This window comes from Vipera ursinii (genome assembly GCF_947247035.1).
Source record: "Vipera ursinii genome assembly, contig: scaffold_202, whole genome shotgun sequence".
NCBI lineage: Eukaryota > Metazoa > Chordata > Lepidosauria > Squamata > Viperidae > Vipera > Vipera ursinii.
Genome location: NW_028148436.1, coordinates 24,139 through 40,785, shown reverse-complemented (window position 1 = coordinate 40,785; position 16,647 = coordinate 24,139). Strand labels below are relative to the sequence as shown.

General features: G+C 46.3%; 1 protein-coding gene across 2 annotated transcripts; it reads right to left on the bottom strand.

Moving 5' to 3' along the window:
- Positions 1 to 3,212: 3,212 nt before the first annotated feature.
- Positions 3,213 to 13,605, bottom strand: LOC310650524 (TNF receptor-associated factor 1-like). Of its 2 annotated transcripts, XM_083380084.1 has the most exons (9): positions 13,361 to 13,605; positions 11,786 to 11,870; positions 10,205 to 10,303; positions 9,529 to 9,645; positions 9,257 to 9,322; positions 8,695 to 9,105; positions 7,565 to 7,742; positions 6,968 to 7,116; positions 3,213 to 3,984 (listed from the first exon to the last, which is right to left on the bottom strand). In XM_083380084.1, exons 1-9 carry the CDS (start codon positions 13,570 to 13,572, stop codon positions 3,766 to 3,768), a joined length of 1,536 nt encoding a protein of 511 aa, XP_083236210.1. In that variant the 5' UTR covers positions 13,573 to 13,605; the 3' UTR covers positions 3,213 to 3,765. The 2 variants fall into 2 exon arrangements, with proteins under 2 accessions (XP_083236210.1, XP_083236211.1); XM_083380085.1 differs by lacking the exon at positions 10,205 to 10,303.
- Positions 13,606 to 16,647: the final 3,042 nt, after the last annotated feature.

Genomic DNA, 16,647 nt, shown 5'->3' with positions numbered 1-16,647 from the left:
GGGAGAAGGGAGGGAAGGGGAGAAGGAAGGGGAGAAGGGAAGGAAGGGACAAAGTCTAACAAATTCTATAATCCAAGGCACCCTTGAACAGGAAGGAAGGAAGGAAGGAAGGAAGGAAGGAAGGAAGGAAGGAAGGAAGGAAGGAAGGAAGGCTAACAAATTCTATAATTCAAGGCACCCTTGAACAGGAAGGAAGGAAGGAAGGAAGGAAGGAAGGAAGGAAGGAAGGAAGGAAGAAGGAAGGCTAACAAATTCTATAATCCAAGACACCCTTGAACAGGAAGGAAGGAAGGGAAGGAAGGAAGAAGGAAGAGAAGGAAGGAAGGAAGGAAGGCTAACAAATTCTATAATTCAAGGCACCCTTGAACAGGAAGGAAGGGAAGGAAGGAAGGAAAGGAAGGAAGGAAGGAAGGAGAAGGAAGGAAGGAAGGAAGGAAGGAAGGAAGGAAGGAAGGAAAAGGAAGGAAAAAAGGGAGGAAGGAAGGAAGAAGAGGGAGAAAGAAGAAGGAAGAAGGGGAGGAAGGAAGGAAGGCTAACAAATTCTATAATCCAAGGCACCCTTGAACAGGAAGGAAGGAAGGAAGGGAGGGAGGGAGGGAGGAAGGAAGGAAGGAAGGAGAAGGAAGGAAAAGAGGAGGGAGGAAGGAAGGAAGAAGAAGAGGGAGAAAGAAGAAGGAAGAAGGAGGAGGGAGGAAGGAGGAAGGAAGGAAGGAAGGAAGGAAGGAAGAGGAAGGCTAACAAATTCTATAATTCAAGGCACCCTTGAACAGGAAGGAAGGGAAGGAAGGAAGGAAGGAAGGAAAAGGAAGGAAAAAAGGGAGGGAGGAAGGAAGAAGAGGGAGGAAGAAGAAGGAAGAAGGAAGGAAGGAAGGAAGGAAGGAAGGAAGGAAGGAAGGAAGGAAGGAAGGAAGGCTAACAAATTCTATAATCCAAGGCACCCTTGAACAGGAAGGAAGGAAGGAAGGAAGGAAGGAAGGAAGGAAGGCTAACAAATTCTATAATTCAAGGCACCCTTGAACAGGAAGGAAGGGAAGGAAGGAAGGAAGGAAGGAAAAGGAAGGAAAAAAGGGAGGGAGGAAGGAAGAAGAGGGAGGAAGAAGAAGGAAGAAGGAAGGAAGGAAGGAAGGAAGGAAGGAAGGAAGGAAGGAAGGAAGGAAGGCTAACAAATTCTATAATCCAAGGCACCCTTGAACAGGAAGGAAGGAAGGAAGGGAGGGAGGGAGGGAGGAAGGAAGGAAGGAAGGAGAAGGAAGGAAAAGAGGAGGGAGGAAGGAAGGAAGAAGAAGAGGGAGAAAGAAGAAGGAAGAAGGGAGGAAGGGAGGAAGGAAGGAAGGAAGGAAGGAAGGAAGGAAGGAAGGCTAACAAATTCTATAATCCAAGACACCCTTGAACAGGAAGGAAGGAAGGAAGGAAGGAAGGAAGGAAGGAAGGAAGGAAGGAAGGAAGGCTAACAAATTCTATAATTCAAGGCACCCTTGAACAGGAAGGAAGGGAAGGAAGGAAGGAAGGAAGGAAGGAAGGAGAAGGAAGGAAGGAAGGAAGGAAGGAAGGAAGGAAGGAAGGAAGGAAGGAAGGAAAAGGAAGGAAAAAAGGGAGGAAGGAAGGAAGAAGAGGGAGAAAGAAGAAGGAAGAAGGGAGGAAGGAAGGAAGGCTAACAAATTCTATAATCCAAGGCACCCTTGAACAGGAAGGAAGGAAGGAAGGGAGGGAGGGAGGGAGGAAGGAAGGAAGGAAGGAGAAGGAAGGAAAAGAGGAGGGAGGAAGGAAGGAAGAAGAAGAGGGAGAAAGAAGAAGGAAGAAGGGAGGAAGGGAGGAAGGAAGGAAGGAAGGAAGGAAGGAAGGAAGGCTAACAAATTCTATAATTCAAGGCACCCTTGAACAGGAAGGAAGGGAAGGAAGGAAGGAAGGAAGGAAAAGGAAGGAAAAAAGGGAGGGAGGAAGGAAGAAGAGGGAGGAAGAAGAAGGAAGAAGGAAGGAAGGAAGGAAGGAAGGAAGGAAGGAAGGAAGGCTAACAAATTCTATAATCCAAGGCACCCTTGAACAGGAAGGAAGGAAGGAAGGAAGGAAGGAAGGAAGGAAGGAAGGCTAACAAATTCTATAATTCAAGGCACCCTTGAACAGGAAGGAAGGGAAGGAAGGAAGGAAGGAAGGAAAAGGAAGGAAAAAAGGGAGGGAGGAAGGAAGAAGAGGGAGGAAGAAGAAGGAAGAAGGAAGGAAGGAAGGAAGGAAGGAAGGAAGGAAGGAAGGAAGGAAGGAAGGCTAACAAATTCTATAATCCAAGGCACCCTTGAACAGGAAGGAAGGAAGGAAGGGAGGGAGGGAGGGAGGAAGGAAGGAAGGAAGGAGAAGGAAGGAAAAGAGGAGGGAGGAAGGAAGGAAGAAGAAGAGGGAGAAAGAAGAAGGAAGAAGGGAGGAAGGGAGGAAGGAAGGAAGGAAGGAAGGAAGGAAGGAAGGAAGGCTAACAAATTCTATAATTCAAGGCACCCTTGAACAGGAAGGAAGGGAAGGAAGGAAGGAAGGAAGGAAAAGGAAGGAAAAAAGGGAGGGAGGAAGGAAGAAGAGGGAGGAAGAAGAAGGAAGAAGGAAGGAAGGAAGGAAGGAAGGAAGGAAGGAAGGAAGGAAGGCTAACAAATTCTATAATCCAAGGCACCCTTGAACAGGAAGGAAGGAAGGAAGGAAGGAAGGAAGGAAGGAAGGAAGGAAGGGAGGGAGGGAGGGAGGAAGGAAGGAAGGAGAAGGAAGGAAAAAAGGAGGGAGGAAGGAAGGAAGAAGAGGGAGAAAGAAGAAGGAAGAAGGGAGGAAGGAAGGAAGGAAGGCTAACAAATTCTATAATTCAAGGCACCCTTGAACAGGAAGGAAGGAAGGAAGGAAGGAAGGAAGGAAGGAAGGAAGGAAGGAAGGAAGGAAGGAAGTCTGTCAGCTTTACCCTCACACAATCTCCAACAAAGTTTACTGTACCTCTTAGGGAATGCAATGCTGGAAAGAAAGAAAGAGAAAAAAAAGCTTTCTTTTATGTAAAGCAAAGCGAAGCAACCTTCAACAGGATTCGAAGGCAACTGGAAAATAGATGCAAGAGCGACCTCAGTGCACTGTCATGCTTTTTAAACAGCAAACTGTTAAGGCGGCCTGCTTCGAGTAAAAGAAGGCCCGTGGATGGTGCAATCTGTTCCATCCCAACCGCGTATTTTTAAAATAAGTTCTGGAGCTGCTTCTTCAGACGCACCTTTAATCTGTCAGTTAAATAAACCACACACCGTAGACACAATGAGGACTCGGCTGTTAACAACCCTGTCCAGTCAATTCATTTAAAAAAAAAAAATTAATGAGGTGAACGTTGTTGCCCTCTGGACCAAAAATAATAATAATAATAAAAAAAAAGCAACGTGACATTTCTCATACGTTTACACCCCAAATTTGGCACTCGGACACGTTCAGCCGCATGATTTGTCATCTCGCCATGCCAGCTTTGGGTTTTGGCAAGGAAAGGGAAACAGCTTCTGAATATGACACAGAGACAATGTCCACTCACTCTGGATTTGGACTACACTAGGACAAGGAACGGATTTGGAGACAGGAAAACGGAGCACGCACAGCTCAGCACCAGGGCAGCACCAGGGCTGGGTTGGATCAGCCCTTTTTTTGCAGGACCAAATCAAGTCTATTGCAAAGCCCTGTCTGCACAACATCCGGTCACCTGGGATGTTTTTTTTTTCGGCATGGCTCACAGCCTTCATACATGCCCTTCGCCCCCAGCGAGGCGCGGGATCACGAACTGGCTTCCACCGCGCACTTGAGGAACAAGGTGCCTTCTTTCAAATAAGCGTATTTCGGGGACTGCAACTTGGCCAAAGGGACGAATTGGGCAAAGCCGCTGGCCTCGTTCGTGTCAGCCGCTGGCCTCTGAAACGAGGCAGAGGTAGGGTCTGGATGGAGGGCGGTCACCAAGTCGTCTCCGTGGTCCTGGCTGAGTAGCGTGAAGGTGATCTGCAAGGAGAGAGAGAGAGAGAGAGAGAGAGAGAGAGAGAGAGAGAGAGAGAGAGAGAGAGAGAGAGAGAAAAGAAGAAGGAGGAGGAAGTTAGCTTCTTGGATAGGAACTCTGCCTGAGCAGGGGTTGGACTAGATGACCTCCAAGGTCCCTTCCAACTTTATTGTCATTGTTACTATGAAAGATTGGGCTGGGTCTGGGTTCTCAGCAGCTTCGGGGTTTGCTGGTTCAGGGAAAAAGAGCAGATAGTTTCCCTTATCTCAAGGTCTCCCCCGGATGGAAGCATTCCTGCAGTTGAACAGATGGCGAGGAGGACAGTATCTCAAGACTTCCCCGGAGGGGAGAATGGAGCAAACCGCAGCCCACCCAAGTAGCACCCCTGCTTTGCACCCCAACCTGGACGCAATCCACTCCGGGGGAGGCTGTCCTCCCACCCGCAAAGCTTCTCCGTAGTTGGCAAGGAAGACTCTTCTTTCCCCTGCCAGATCTGAACTTTAAACCTGGAGTCCAGAGTTTGGGAGCTCTCTCCCTCAGCTCTTAACTAACTCCTCCACCTTTCCTGGAAAGATCAACATTGTGCGGGATGAGCAGCCCATTCTCCAAAGATTCAACCTACTCCTGAACAAGAGAGAGGCCGGTCAGAGAGAGGCCGGTCAAACAGAGCAGAAAGTTTTCCCCCCCTCCTGACAACAAATGGTGGGAGAAGTAGGATTGGGAACCTCCCCCTCCCCCCCCCCAAAAAAGCCACTTTTTACAAAGAATGGAGGCCTTGACAAGGTCCCAACCATCCCAGCTGGACCAGCCGTGGTTACCAAAGGGTCTCTTTATCATCTTTAGCGGGAAAGGAAGGAAATAAAAGTCTAGCGAAAGAGCGTTGAAAAGATTGGACAACCATTTGTCTGGAATGGTAGTGGGTCTCCTGCCTTGAGCAGGGGGCTGAAGACCTGATTCCATGATTTAAGGAATTTCATGAATGTTTGTAGTTAGGGGTTGAAATGAGGGATCCTTGGTGCTCTCTAAGCTTGGTTGTTTTCTTGCAGACGTTTCATGACCCAACTAGGTAACTTCCTCAGTGCTAGAAGGGAGTGGGGTTGTCAGGGAGGAGGAGGAGGAGGAGGAGGAGGAGGAGGAGTGTGGGGTCCTTGGCGCTCTCTAAGCTTAGTTGTTTTCTTGCAGACGTTTCATGACCCAACTAGGTAACATCCTCAGTGTAAGCAGTGGGTAATGAAATGTCCTGCGGGAAAACAACCTAGCTCACAGAGCACCAGGACCCCTCATTTCATGAATTTTGGATAAAATCGGCTGATCAGCTAGACATCCAACTTTGGGTGATCCTGAACAGTAGTTATGGAATGCCAAAGATCTGGGTCACCAACTTGCCACTGAAATTACTCCGATCTAAAGGAAATGGCTCATTTATTTTATTTTGTTTTATTTTATTTTATTTTATTTTATTATTTTATTTTATTATTTTATTTTATTATTTTATTTTATTTTATTATTTTATTTTATTATTTTATTTTATTTTATTTTATTTTATTTTATTATTTTATTTATTTTATTTTATTATTTTATTTTATTTTATTTTATTATTTTATTTTATTATTTTATTTTATTTATTTATTTTATTATTTTATTTTATTTTATTTTATTTTATTTTATTTGCCACTTGTAAGCCCCTTTCAAGCGTTCCCGGATTTTAAATCTGGGAGTTCAGTCTCTGCGTTTGTTCCGATTCCAGCACCAGTTTAAGAAGATCCACGTTTATTTCCACCATGTATCTTTTTTGTGATGAATTTGAACTCTTAGCTTGTTTGAGAATTACTTTTTCTCCCCATTCTGGTGGATGTAGTTACATCAGATATTCTGGAGAAGAAGACTGTCCCTTTGTAGTCTTCTGTTCGTCAGAGGCCCCCACCCCACCCCAATGAACTCAGGGTTCAAAATTCTCCAAATTCCCAGCCCCAAGAGTTGTGTTTCTCCCCTGCTGCTGAGGTTCACTACATTTTTTTAATCCCATTCTATTTTATTTATTTTATCTTGTATCTTAGTTTTATTTTTTATTTTTTTTTATGGTTTATGTCAAGGAGCGGAAGAAAAAAAGCCAAAACACTTTGCCTTTGATTTGTCATTGAGGATTTCCAGGAATGTTGCCAAGTTCTGCTCAAGGGCTGCTGCTGTTTGAAGACTTGGCTTTCATTTGAGACGGTTGTGTGAAACCGTCTCAGCCGTGCGGGGTTATTTTCTTCAGCCGGCTTTGGCAAACAGATTGCTTCTTTTTACCAGGCCTGGCAAGGGATTTTTATTTGTTTCCCTTGTTGTTATTATGTATTTCCTTGTTTTATTTTATTTTTAGCCTCTCCTTATAAATCAGGAATGTGAATAATGCACAATGATGTAGTATTCTCTGGCCACTTTTTCACAACTGCTGGTTTCATCCATCCATGGAATGGAATGGAAAATAGAATAGAATAGAATAGAATAGAATAGAATAGAATAGAATAGAATAGAATAGAATAGAATAGAATAGAATAGAATAGAATAGAATAGAATAGAATAGAATAGAATAGAATAGAATAGAATAGAATAGAATAGAATAGAATAAGGAATAGAGTAAAGTAGACTAGAGTAGAGTAGAGTAGAGTAAGGAATAGAATAGAGTAAAGTAGAGTACAGTAGAGTAGAGTAGAGTAGAGTAAGGAATAGAATAGAGTAGAGTAGAGTAAGGAATGGAGTAGAGTAAGGAATGGAGTAGAGTAGAGTAGAGTAAGGAATAGAATAGAGTAGAGTAGAGTAAGGAACAGAGTAGAGTAGAGTAGAGTAGAGTAAACTAGAATAAGGAATGGAATGGAATGGAATGGAATAGAACAGAACAGAACAGAACAGAACAGAACAGAACAGAACAGAACAGAACAGAATAAAATCCTTTCTTCCTTGGTACTGTTTCACTTCATGGCAACAACAACAATAGGTCTCTGTTACCTTGTGCGTGAAAGGCCAGGGCAGCAGTGCATCATAGTCCCCTTTCAGAAGTACGATGAAAAGTGAGACATGGGTTCCTCTGCCTCTGCCTTCTCCATTCAGGTAGATCCTCATGCACAGTTTGTACCCATATCGGGAGGTGTAGAATGCTGGAAAGAAGGAGAACGTGGAAATTAGAAGCAGTTTCACATGGGGATGGGGAGGGGAGGGGAGGGAAGAAGGAAGGAAGGATGGATGGAAGGGAGGGAGAGAGGGAGGGAATTAAAGGGGAAAGAAGGAAGGAAGGAAGGAAGGAAGGAAGGAAGGAAGGAAGGAAGGAAGGAAGGAAGGAAGGAAGGAAGGAAGGAAGGAAGGAGCATTTTTTTCAGCCTCAAACAAATGCTCAAAAAAGAAAGAGTATCTTTAAGGAACAGCAGAGGGATGCTGCGGGAGGCCCAAAGTTTTCTTCCCTTTTCCAGCATGAACAGTCCTAATACTGAACCATTTCTGAACCAGCCTTCTCCAACCCTGGCGCCCTCAAAACACATGGGATGTTTACGCTAAGTGCTTTACCACTTAGAACATTTTGAAAGGCCAGTTTGGATACGGGAGCCTCACCGGGCGACTGGAAGCCGTCGACCTTCCCACAGATAGCTTCATAGCACTTCTGATGAACATCTGTAATTTTCCAGAGGAAGACGCCGTCGTAAGAAGCTTGCTCGGAGAAGTGAAGTCTGTTCCCCAGCCTGACGAGAGCGGCGTCTTTCTGGGCCAGGCATCGCTGGAGATCAGCAATCTTCGAGAGGAGAAAAAAATTCTCTTTTTTTAAAGGTTTTTTTTAGGGTTTACCTTGACTTATAGCAATAGCACTTAGACTTATATACCGCTTCACACTGCCGTTACATCCCTCTCTAAGCGGTTTACAGAGTCAGCATATGAGCCCCCGACAATCTGGATCCTCATTTTACCAACCTGGGAAGGACAGAAGGCTGAGTTAACCTTGAGCCGGTCAGGATCGAACTCCTGGCAGTGGGCAGAGTCATCCTGCAGTACTGCATTCTAACCACTGCGCCACCTCGGCTCTTATGACCCCAATTGCAGTGGAAGTCATAAAAGGGTCATAAAAATGGGTCATTACAGCACCAGACCCCAATTTTATGATTGTTTTTAACTGTGCTCATTAGGTGAATCGTCACAACTTGTGAAGCAAAATCCAGCTTCTCCCGTTGACGTTGTGGGTCGGAAGGTGGCAAATTGTGATCGCACGATCACAGGACACTGCAATTCCCTTCAACGCCAGCCAGTTGCCAAGCACCCTCATTTGGGTCACGAGGCCATGGGGAAGATGCAACGGCTGTAACTTTCAGGGTGGGTCATAAGTCAACTTTCCCAAGGCTGTTGTAACAGACGGTAGTAAGTGGAGGACGTAGGGCAGGGCTGCTCCATTCGGCTGAGCAGTAACATTCTTTCTTTGGCTTAATGAACTCACCAACCTTGTCAGTTGGGGCTTATAGCTGAGTCTCATGTCCAAAACTCCTTGTTATCACAGTGAAGTTATCACAGGGATCTTATCAACTAATGGTTAGTATCTGCTTGGAGTTAAATTAGGGTCAACAGAGTTCAAGGAGAGTTAGACTTAGTTCATTCATGACCACATAGGGATTCTAGGCTGTTCCCTCTTTTGACTCCACCCCCAGGTTCTGCTACTCCTTCTCCTACACCTCCTCACTGGCTTTCTGCAGACTTACCTTCAGCTCTAAGCCACGAATCATATCTTGGTCAAGGCCCCTCTGTCCCCGGAAGGCCAGGATTTTCTGGTGGGAGTTAGCCATCTCCTTGCTCAGCACCGACGTGATGTTCTCAAAGACTTGCAGCTTGGTCTCCAGCCAAGAGACCCTCTTCACTCTTCTCAAGAGGGTGCACCAGCTCACCTCCCACTCCTCCACCGGCGACGCAGAAAAGGAGCTTTCTCCCCCGGGATCCTGAATCTTCAGGGTGAGAGGAGTCTTCATCAAAAGCTTGGTATCTATTAAAGGTGAGTTGGACTGGCTGCCTCTTGGGGATGAATTGCCCTTCAGGTGGTTGACATAGTGGAGCAGCAGCAACAGGTGTCTCCCTGCTGCGTTCTTCTCATGAACTTTTTGATCCCCTGCGTTGCCCTGTTGGGAAGGAACAGGACACCCACGATAGGAGAAGGACTCAGTGCTTTGGTCCCGTTTGACAACTCTCAGCCTGGCATCCATCAAGGGCACCAGCCGGAGTGTCCATGCCTTGGCAGAGATCCTGGTGCTCACGGCTTGCCAGCCCTACCTTGAATAAGCATCCAATCCTGGAAAATTGGCAACCTTCATCGCTGTGGCAAAGTCCCGAAGGATTCTGTTCAGGAAAGGATTGGTAAAAGTGGAAGAAAAGGTAAGAGAAGTGGATGGATGGAGAAAGAGAGAAAGAAGGGGATGAGGGAGGGATGATAGGGAACAGACGACAGACAGATACAGACATGGAGCTATGAAGCCATAAAGCACAGATGTAAACATACATATCCAGTTAAAATACAGAAAGTCAGACAAATTTAATGGAAGGACCTGACGTTCATTCCTGGATGTTTCGGGATTATCCCCAGCACTTGGATCCATCAACACCCTGCACACCGCTGCCTGACCGTAGTTGACCAGGACATATTCACACATGCGGCGATGATCCTGCAAGATACGTTTTGGCAAGAATTTTAACCCCGGAGAAAAGGAAATTGATTTTTATAGGAGTTTAAGAGCATCTACAAGGAAGGGGAAGGGCATTTAAAAAAAAAAGAAGCAAGGCTTTGATGACATGGCGGTAGCCACCATTTTGACTTTTAACGATGTCCAGATTCCCAGAAGGGAAGGGCTGGATTCCCGAGGAGCAAGAGATTGTGTGAGAGAAAGAGGATGAAGACTGCCCCCCCTCAATGGTTCCCAGAGTCCACGTTTTATTGTGCACATAGTTTGCTTTGGCAAGATGGATGGTCTATAAGTGAGGAACGCTAAAGAAATTTGCGGAGAAGAATTGCAACGTGTCTTTCTTGGTTTTGGCGAGCCTGACGACACCCCTGTCAGGAGATCTCTCTATCTGTAAGCCATCTCTGAAGTTAATGACAACAATTTCCCCCAAGAGCAGTCTGAAATTCTCTAATCTCCAAACTGGTTCGCCTCCCGTATCTCTTCCATTCTTCCTCACCCTACAGTTAGCCAGTCCCCAGCCGATATGCTTTTTCTCCCTTACTTCCAAATTGCTCATTGGACCCTTCCAGATGCATCCCGGTATCCCACAATGCACGGCAAATTCCGGAATCTCCTTGTTAAGGGTGGCCTTGCAAGGACCCTGGAAGCAAACGAGGACACGCATCAGAGGCCCAACTTTGGCAAACCACCGTGCTTTCAAAGCTCGAGTTAGAAACGGGATGAAGCGGGTTTGCCAAGCTTGTGAAGTTATGAACCTGGGTTGGAATTGCACATCTTCAGGCCTAAACCACAGTTTGCAAGATGGGGGGACTGAAATTAAATGGACCCAGCTTTAGCTGGATCCAGAAGAACCACTTTTAAATCTCCTTGACCCGTCCTGTTACTGAATTATTATTTTCCTTTTCACCAGAAACTTTGTCAAATGTTTTTAAAGGAGTGCATGGCAAAAAAGGAGTGCATGGCTGAGCCTTGGTGGAGCAGTGGGCTAATGCCTCCCTAAGTAACACCAGCTGCCTGCAATTAGTGCAGGTTCGAGTCCCACCAGGCTCAAGGTTGACTCAGCCTTCCATCCTTCCGAGGTAGGTAAAATGAGGACCCAGATTGTTGGGGGCAATAAGCTGACATTGTAATAATGCCGCTTGAGATGGGGCCGAAAGCCCTAATAAAGCAGGCATATACACAGAATGAAGGCTATTGCTAAGCACATTGATTTGTGCTTTAAATTGTAAGCCGCCCTGAGTCTTTGGAGAAGGGCGGGATATAAATGGGATTAAAAAAAGAGAATAGAATAGAATAGAGTAGAATATGAATTTGAGTTCAGTTGATAGAATAGAATAGAATAGAATAGAATAGAATAGAATAGAATAGAATAGAATAGAATAGAATAGAATAGAATAGAATAGAATAGAATAGAATAGAATAGAATAGCCTTGGTGGAGCAGTGGGCTAATGCCTCCTTAAGTAACACCAGCTGCCTGCAATTAGTGCAGGTTCGAGTCCCACCAGGCTCAAGGTTGACTCAGCCTTCCATCCTTCCCAGGTAGGTAAAATGAGGACCCAGATTGTTGGGGGCAATAAGCTGACTTTGTAATAATGCCGCTTGGGGGAGTGTGTGAAAGCCCTAACAAGCAGGCATATACATAAAATGAAGGCTACTGCTAAGCTTGTAAGCCGCCCTGAGTCTTCGGAGAAGGGCGAGGTATAAATGGAATTAAAATAAAATAAAAAAATAAAGTGCAATTCTTAAAAAGGAACTGGATGTGTGTGTGGGGGGGGGGAATAAAACAGACAGCTTTGCCCATCCAGAGTGCAAAATCAGCTCTTAAAGATGTTTTTAAAGACATATATAAAATCATATCGGTTGCACTGAATTAGGATCACCCACTCTTATTTGCCGGCAGTTTGATAAGAGACGTTTTCACTGGGAAACCTGAAATCTCCCAACGCTGTGGAATCAGTGGGAATTCATTTTGCTTTGCCTTGACACAATGTTGTGAACCGCCTTAACACCGGTCGAGGAAAGCCATATTCCACATCTTTTTGGTGAGAGTTTGTCAACTCTCAACTGTCCAGTTTACACACATAATGGCCCATTGCTAAGTTCAGGGGCAAGAAAAAGTACCTTTTCTTCAGGTCGTAAATTGTCTTCCCCGGCAAATTCAGAATCTTCTTCTTTACAATCCTGGGAAATGGGGTTGCTATTATTTCTGAGCGAAAAGGAAGAAAGAAAAAGAAAGTGATTCCCCAGGACATTTTAGCTGGAATCTTTCCGAGGACAAATTAGCTTAAGGTTATTTTAGTTAAAAGGTAAAAGGTAAAGGTTCCCCCACACGTGCGTACTAGCCGTTTCCGACTCTAGGCGCCGGTGCTCGTCTCCGTTTCAAAGCCGAAGAGCCAGCGCTTGTCCGAGGACGTCTCCGTGGTCATGTGGCCGGCGTGACTAGACGCCAAAGGCGCACGGAACGCTGTTACCTTCCCACCGGAGTGGTTCCTATTTTTCTACTTGCATTTTTACGTGCTTTCGAACTGCTAGGTTGGCAGAAGCTGGGACGAGTAACTGGCGCTCACTCTGTTACGCGGCACTCGGGATTCGACCCGCCAAACTGCCGACCTTCTGATCGACAAGCTCAGCGTCCTAACCCACTGAGCCACCGCGTCCCTTTTATTTTAATTAGAAGTATTCAAATAAGGTCTCTCCTTCTATTTCCCCCCACAATAATTTTTTTAAGGAGGTTTGAGCTGAGAGGGACTGGCCCCAAAGTCACCCAGCTTTTATCCCTGAGGCAGGATTAGAACTCATGATCTCCAAGCCTCTAGTTCAGCACCTTAACCACTAGACCAAACTGACTCTCTAATATTATGTTTCTTGAAATCTTTTTTCCTAGGCTGGGTCACAATTGGTTGGCGGGACGACCTGCCTCCAGAAGTTGTGGGTGCTCCAACGCTGAAGGTTTTTAAGAAGAGACTGGGCAGACATTTGTCTGAAATGGGACGGGGGGGGTGTCTTCTGCTTGAGAAGGGGGTTGGACTAGAAGACCTCCAAGGTCCCTTCCAGCTCTGTTATTCTGCTGTTCTCCTGGAGTGGAGCACACCGTGGGATCCAGCCCAAGCCTGGTTAGTCCAGGAGCTTTAATCCCAAACCTTCCGATTTCTGCTATTCTGTTACTTTTCCTCCAGCGTTCCGGTCCACCTTGATTTACTTCCCTATAAGGAGAGACGGTCCTTCTCCATCCAAATGGAGGCAGAGAGAAATGGATGCTTCCAAGGTTCAGTTGCTCTTGCAGGAGGCAGAACAGCTGTTAGGACTTCATTGTGAGCTGGAAGGTGACGTCCGCCATGGAGGAAACCTTGTCTCCACCTCTTCAACAGCACGAGCATCCTAAACAGGTGAGCTGATGGCCTCTCCAGCTTTCTTCCTTCGTAATTCTGTGGCCCTGGCTCTGTCTTTTGCCGTCCCTGTGCCTTTCCCCATATATATATATATATATATATATATATATATATATATATATATATATATATATATATATATATATATATATATATATATATATATATATATATATATATATATATATCCACCACCGCCCCTTAAAGTCTCTTTCTCCTTCTCCTTTTTCCTGACTGCCATCTCCTTCCCCCACACACACACCTCCCACTTCATCACGTGTCCTCCCTCTTGCGAAAGAGAACTCACCGTGTCATCCAGGTTAGGCAGGCTGAGTAATAGGGGTTCCTGCAGGGGTTGGGGAGGTCTCCTTGCAGGAGGATCCGGCCGTGGCTGCAGAGATCTTGCGGCTTCCCGGCATTGGCGCTGCCCATGCAAAATGGGGAGCCCTGCATGGCTCCATCCGGAGGGGAGCAGGCTGTTGGGGAAGCAGCACAGCTGCTTTTCTGCCTGTCTGCCATCCGCAGCGGTTCCTGTGCAACCAGGAGAGAGAGAGAGAGGAGAGAGAGAGAGAGAGAGAGAGAGAGAGAGAGAGAGAGAGAGAGAGAGAGAGAGAGAGAGAGAGAAATAGGGACTTCAGACCTCCAACACACTGCCTCTCCTGCTGGCAATGCTTGGGAAGAGACCCCTCCCCAAGGACCAAGGGGTCTCTGGACTGCTAAAGCTAGCAAGTCTTCATTCCTCCCAAGGATGTTCGGCTGGGCTGAACGGAGGAGCCCAGCAGAAAGCTTTGAGGCAGCTGTGACAGGAAGTTACACAGCCACCCTTTGAATTCCCCCGACAAACACAGCAACCACGACGACGACGACGACGCACTGCGGAGGCCAGGAAAGGCCAGCAAGGCTGAATCCGGGGCCACAAGGTCCAGCGAAACCCATGAAGGAGATTCCTCCCCATTGGATAGGGAGGCTGGGGGGGGGCGGGGAGGAGGGGGGGTCTCAGCCTCTGCAGAGGGATTTTGCCCCCTTTCCATGCCATCCTCCACTTACAACTGTTTTACTGAGCGGCTGTTGGTTGTTACCAAAGCAAGTCATGACCGTTTTGGGGGGGTTTTGTGGGGTGTTTTTTTTTTTTTTCACTTACGGCCATTGCAGCACGCGACCTCGGGGAGGTGGGGGAGGTGATCAAAAATCCAGACGCTTGGAAACTGGCGTGTACCTACGACGGTTGCCGTGATCCCCTTGGGTGACCTTCAGACGAGCAAAATCAGTGGGGGAAGCGAGGTTCCCCACCTTAACTAACTTCACCACTGCGGCAAGGAAGGCTGTAAAATACGGGCGGGGGGGGGGAACTCACTTCATTGTCTCGCTTAGCGACAGACACTTTGGGGTTGTAAGGTGAGGACCCCGCCCCCTCTCTAAATGAATAATAAGATTGGGTTGTGGGTGTCCAAACTCAAATTGGTCTTCTGGAGGAGGTGGGGGCCAGTGACCTGCATGATTTCTCTCCCTATGAGAAGCAATTACCTCCCTCCCCCCCCACGTGTGTGTGTGTGTGTGTGTGTGTGTGTGTGTGTGTGTGTGTGTCCCTTCTGTTCCTCCTGCTAGGCTGAGCCCCCCAGGCTTCTGCCTCCAAATCCTACCGTTTATCTCCACCGTAGCTCTTAGGCTGACCTATTTTCTCACCGCCGGTGGAGTGTCAGGTAATTGATTGAGCCGGAGAGCGGTTAATCATGATAAAAGCTGGATCCGGTGAAGTTTGCCCAAACAGCTTTCCGAGGGCAGCTGGCAGATAATCCCAGCCAAGCTGTTCCAACAATGGGAGTGGAGATGTTTTCTTTGGCTTGACTGGCCACTAGGATTTCTCATCTGCTGCTCCTAAGAGCTGTTTCCTCTAGGACGTTGAGTAGACACCCCCAAAGGTTTTCCATATATATGTATAAGAGGTAAGAGGATCTCTTCACCTAGGTGGTGTCAACCGAAAATGAGTAGGGCACATGGCTGCAGCCACGTTCATGTTCAAAGTCTGTCTCCATCTGTCGGAACCGTGACATATGGATAATCGATATGTTTTATGTATGCAGTGGGGTTTAGGAACTACCCATTGACCAATTCTCCTCCTCCTCCTCTTCTTTCTTCTCTTGTTTATCTTCTCCTTCTCTACCTTTCCTTCTCCATCTTCTCCTTCTTATTCTTTCCTTCTTCCTTTCCTTCTTCTTCTCTTCCTTCTCCTCCTGTCTATCTTCTCCTCTATCTTGTCCTCTGTCTTCTCCTCCTTCTCTATCTTTCCTTCTCCATCTTCTCCTTCTTATTCTTTCCTTCTTCCTTTCCTTCTTCTTCTCTTCCTTCTCCTCCTGTCTATCTTCTCCTCTATCTTGTCCTTCTCTGTCTTCTCCTCCTTCTCTACCTTTCCTTCTCCATCTTCTCCTTCCTTTCCTTCTTCTTCTCTTCTCTTCTCCTCTCCTCTCCTTCTCCTTCTCCTTCTCTCCTTCCTCTTTCTTTATCTTCTCTTCACCTTCCTGGTCCTTCTCCTCCTCCACACAACATTGCCAATTGGATTACTTGAACGTCCTTCACCAAGATAACCCATTTCATCATCGTCGTCATCATCATCTCAAAGTAAACGTTTCCTTTCAGTGGAGCTAAACCCAAAACTGTGCGCAATGCATTTGCACAACTTTCTTACTCATCGTATGAAACTTGTTCTTCTACACTATTTTCCAGCTTCTAAGCTGGCTCACTTACTTGCTCATGGTTTCCCATCCCACAACTAACCCAATCAGTAGCCCAGATATAACAGTATAACCTGAAGTTGGTATTAGATGGGGAAAAGCATGTTTTATGGCATCTCTTATGCCAAAAGAAGAATTCTGGTGGGTCAGGCAAGAAAAAAAACCCTCTAATCTCAGTGTCCTGTTTCCTGCAAGGGCCCATCAGCTGCCTTTGTGATTCCCAGACCTTAGCAAGAAAATAAATGCCCTTATTCTTTACTGCAAACACCCTGGAAGTCAAAATTTATCCTGACCCTTTAGGGAGGGAATGATCATGTGAAGTACTAATACCACTTTACAAGGCCTTGGTAAGGCCACACCTGGAATACGGCATCCAGTTTTGGTCACCACGATGTAAAAAAGATGTCAAGACTCTAGAAAGAGGGCAGAGAAGAGCAACAAAGATGATTGGGGGACCGGAGGCTAAAACATATAGGGAACGGTTGCTGGATTTGGGTATGTGTAGTTTAATGAAGAGAAGGGTGAGGGCTGACATGATAGCAGTCTTCCAGTATCTCAGGGGCTGCCCCAAAGAAGAGGGAGTCAAGCTATTCTCCAAAGCGCCCGAAGGCAGGACAAGAAGCCACGGATGGAAACTCATCAAGGAGAGAAGCAACCTGGAACTAAGGAGAAACTTCCTGACAGTTAGAACAATTAACCAGTGGAACAACCTGCCTCCAGAAGTGGTGAATACTCCAACACTGGAAGTTTTTAAGAAGAGACTGGACAGCCATTTGTCTGAAATGGTATAAGGTTTCCTGCCTTAGCAAGGGGTTGGACTAGATGACCTCCAAGGTCCCTTCCAACTACTACTTCTTCTTCTTCT